General features: G+C 47.8%; 1 protein-coding gene across 1 annotated transcript in view; it reads left to right on the top strand.

Moving 5' to 3' along the window:
- The window catches only part of FLT1 (fms related receptor tyrosine kinase 1), a 201,508-nt gene that overhangs the window by 70,075 nt on the left and 129,282 nt on the right, over positions 1–2,151 (top strand). The window contains exon 10 of the mRNA XM_007955784.1: positions 27–141. Within this exon, the coding sequence (XP_007953975.1) occupies positions 27–141 (115 nt within the window). The remainder of the gene's footprint in view (positions 1–26; positions 142–2,151) is intronic.

Here is a 2,151-nt window from a genome sequence, read left to right as displayed (position 1 = left end):
TTTTTTTTTTTTTTTTTTTTAATTAGGTCTCACTTTTGTTCCACTAATGAAGAGTCCTTTATGCTGACTCCTGACAGCAACGTGGGAAACAGGATTGAAAGCATCACTCAGCGCATGGCAGTAATCGAAGGAAAGAACAAGGTATTGTTTATGAAAACAAGCACTGAGATAATTATCCTGAAAATACACTCTCAGTTCCCATCTTTGGGTTTAATGGGACTAGAAACAATGAAATGGTGGAACAAAAATCCAAAGAGAAGAAAGCCAGTGCCTGAGGTGTCATGGAGAGCTATGCTGAGACAGCCCAAGCTGCTGCGCTGGCCAGGAGACCACCCGTTCCACTGTTGTGATACACGGCACATTGCGTGGATTCCAACTTACGTTGACCCCATGTGACAGAGTAGAACTGCCCCGTTGGGTTTTCTTGGCTGTCATCTTTCAGGAAGCAGATTGCCAGCTCTTTTCTCTCAAGGAGTGGCTAGTAGGTTTGATCCACCAACCTTTCAGTCAGCAGCCAAATGCTTCACCACTGCACCACCAGGGAGGGCTCCTGGAAGTAATAATCCTTGGTCTTAACAGAAGAGGTGCAGCTGTCTTCTTAGACATCAGAACAGTCCACGTTAGTGGTTCTCAGCCCTGCTGCATATTGGGCAAGTCTGTTGTTGTTGGGTGCTGGCGAGTTAATTCTGACTCATAGCAATCCCGTGTGATAGTTTAAAACTGCCCCGTAGGGTTTTCAGGGTCGTCATCCAATAAGCAGCATCATGATAAACAGAGAAAATACTGACGCTGTCAAGGATTTCATGTTGTTGGGATCCACAGTCAACACCCATGGGATTAGCAGTCAAGAAATCAGATGTCATATTGCATTAGGCAAATCTGCTGCAATGGGCCTCTTTGAAATGTTCAAGAGCAAGGATGTCCCTTTGAAGACTAAGGTGCGCCTGACCTAAGCCATGATGTTTTTAGTAGCCTCATATGCATATGAAAGCTGGACAAGGAAAAAGGAAGACCGAAGAAGAATTGATGCCTTTGAATTATGGTGGTGGCCAATGATAGTGAAAATCCCATGGACTGCCAGAAGAATGAATGGATCTGTCTGGGAAGAAGTCCAGCCAGAATGCTTCTCAGAAGGGAGAATGGTGAAACTTCTCTTCACGTGCTTTGCACATGTTATCAGAGGGGGCCAGTCCCTGGAGAAGGAGATCACGCTTGTAAAGTAGAGGGTTGGCGAAAAAGAGGGAGACCCTCAATGAGACGGGTGGGCACCAAGGCCGTGCCATTGGGCTCAAAGATGAGAACACTCGTGAGGCTGGCCAGGACCAGGCCGTGTTTCACCGTGTTATACACAGGGTCACTGTGATTTAGAATCAACTCGTTGGCACACAACAACGATCCGTAAGGAAACAGATCGCCTGGTCTCTCTCCTTAGGAGCTGCTGTGTGGATTTGAACTGCCAACCTTTTTGTAGCAGCCACGTGCCACTAGGGCTTCTCCCAGAAGTTGTTAGGGCCTCTGAATCTCCAGAGTGGGGCCCAGGGGCTTCTAACCTGTGAAGAGAACCAAGATCACTGATGTACATGAAGTGGGATCCTACGACACAGAAGCTTGGGGTCTCGGGCTACTCGCCAAAAGACTGGTGGTGTGAGGCCACCCAGAGGTGCTTTGGAAGAAAGAGCTGGTCGTCTGCTCCCAAAAGGTCACTCCCGTGGAAGCCCTGTGGAGCTCAGCTGTGCATTATAACACCACGGGGTCGTCACAGCCAGAATCAACTCGACAGCATTTGACCAGTTAGTTATCAAACAACTTCAGGGTGAATTTCTATTTCATAAAATACCTTGTTTCCTCTGTGTCTGTAAGGGCAAGGCCTGGCTAAGTTGGGGCATGCAGACATACAGAGAAACACAGGATATCAAAATTTCTGTGCTAATCCGAAGGAGAGATCGGGCGGTGTAGTGGTCAAAGAATTCGGCTGCTAACCAAAAGGTCCTTGGTTCGAATCCACCAGCTGCTCTGTGGGAAAAAGAGGCTTCCGTAAGATTTATAGCTTTGGAAACCTTCTGGGGCAGTTCTCCTCTGTCCTCTAGGGGTGCCGTGAGTCAGAATCCACTTGATAGCAGTGGGTGTGGTTTGGGCCTTGCTTCTGTGAAG

The sequence above is a fragment of the Orycteropus afer genome, unplaced genomic scaffold (genome assembly GCF_000298275.1).
Source record: "Orycteropus afer afer isolate SDZICR_OR568_19922 unplaced genomic scaffold, OryAfe1.0 scaffold00540, whole genome shotgun sequence".
In the NCBI taxonomy this organism is placed as follows: domain Eukaryota; kingdom Metazoa; phylum Chordata; class Mammalia; order Tubulidentata; family Orycteropodidae; genus Orycteropus; species Orycteropus afer.
Note: the sequence above shows the minus strand (reverse complement) of the source record. Positions and strands in the feature narration are given on the sequence as shown.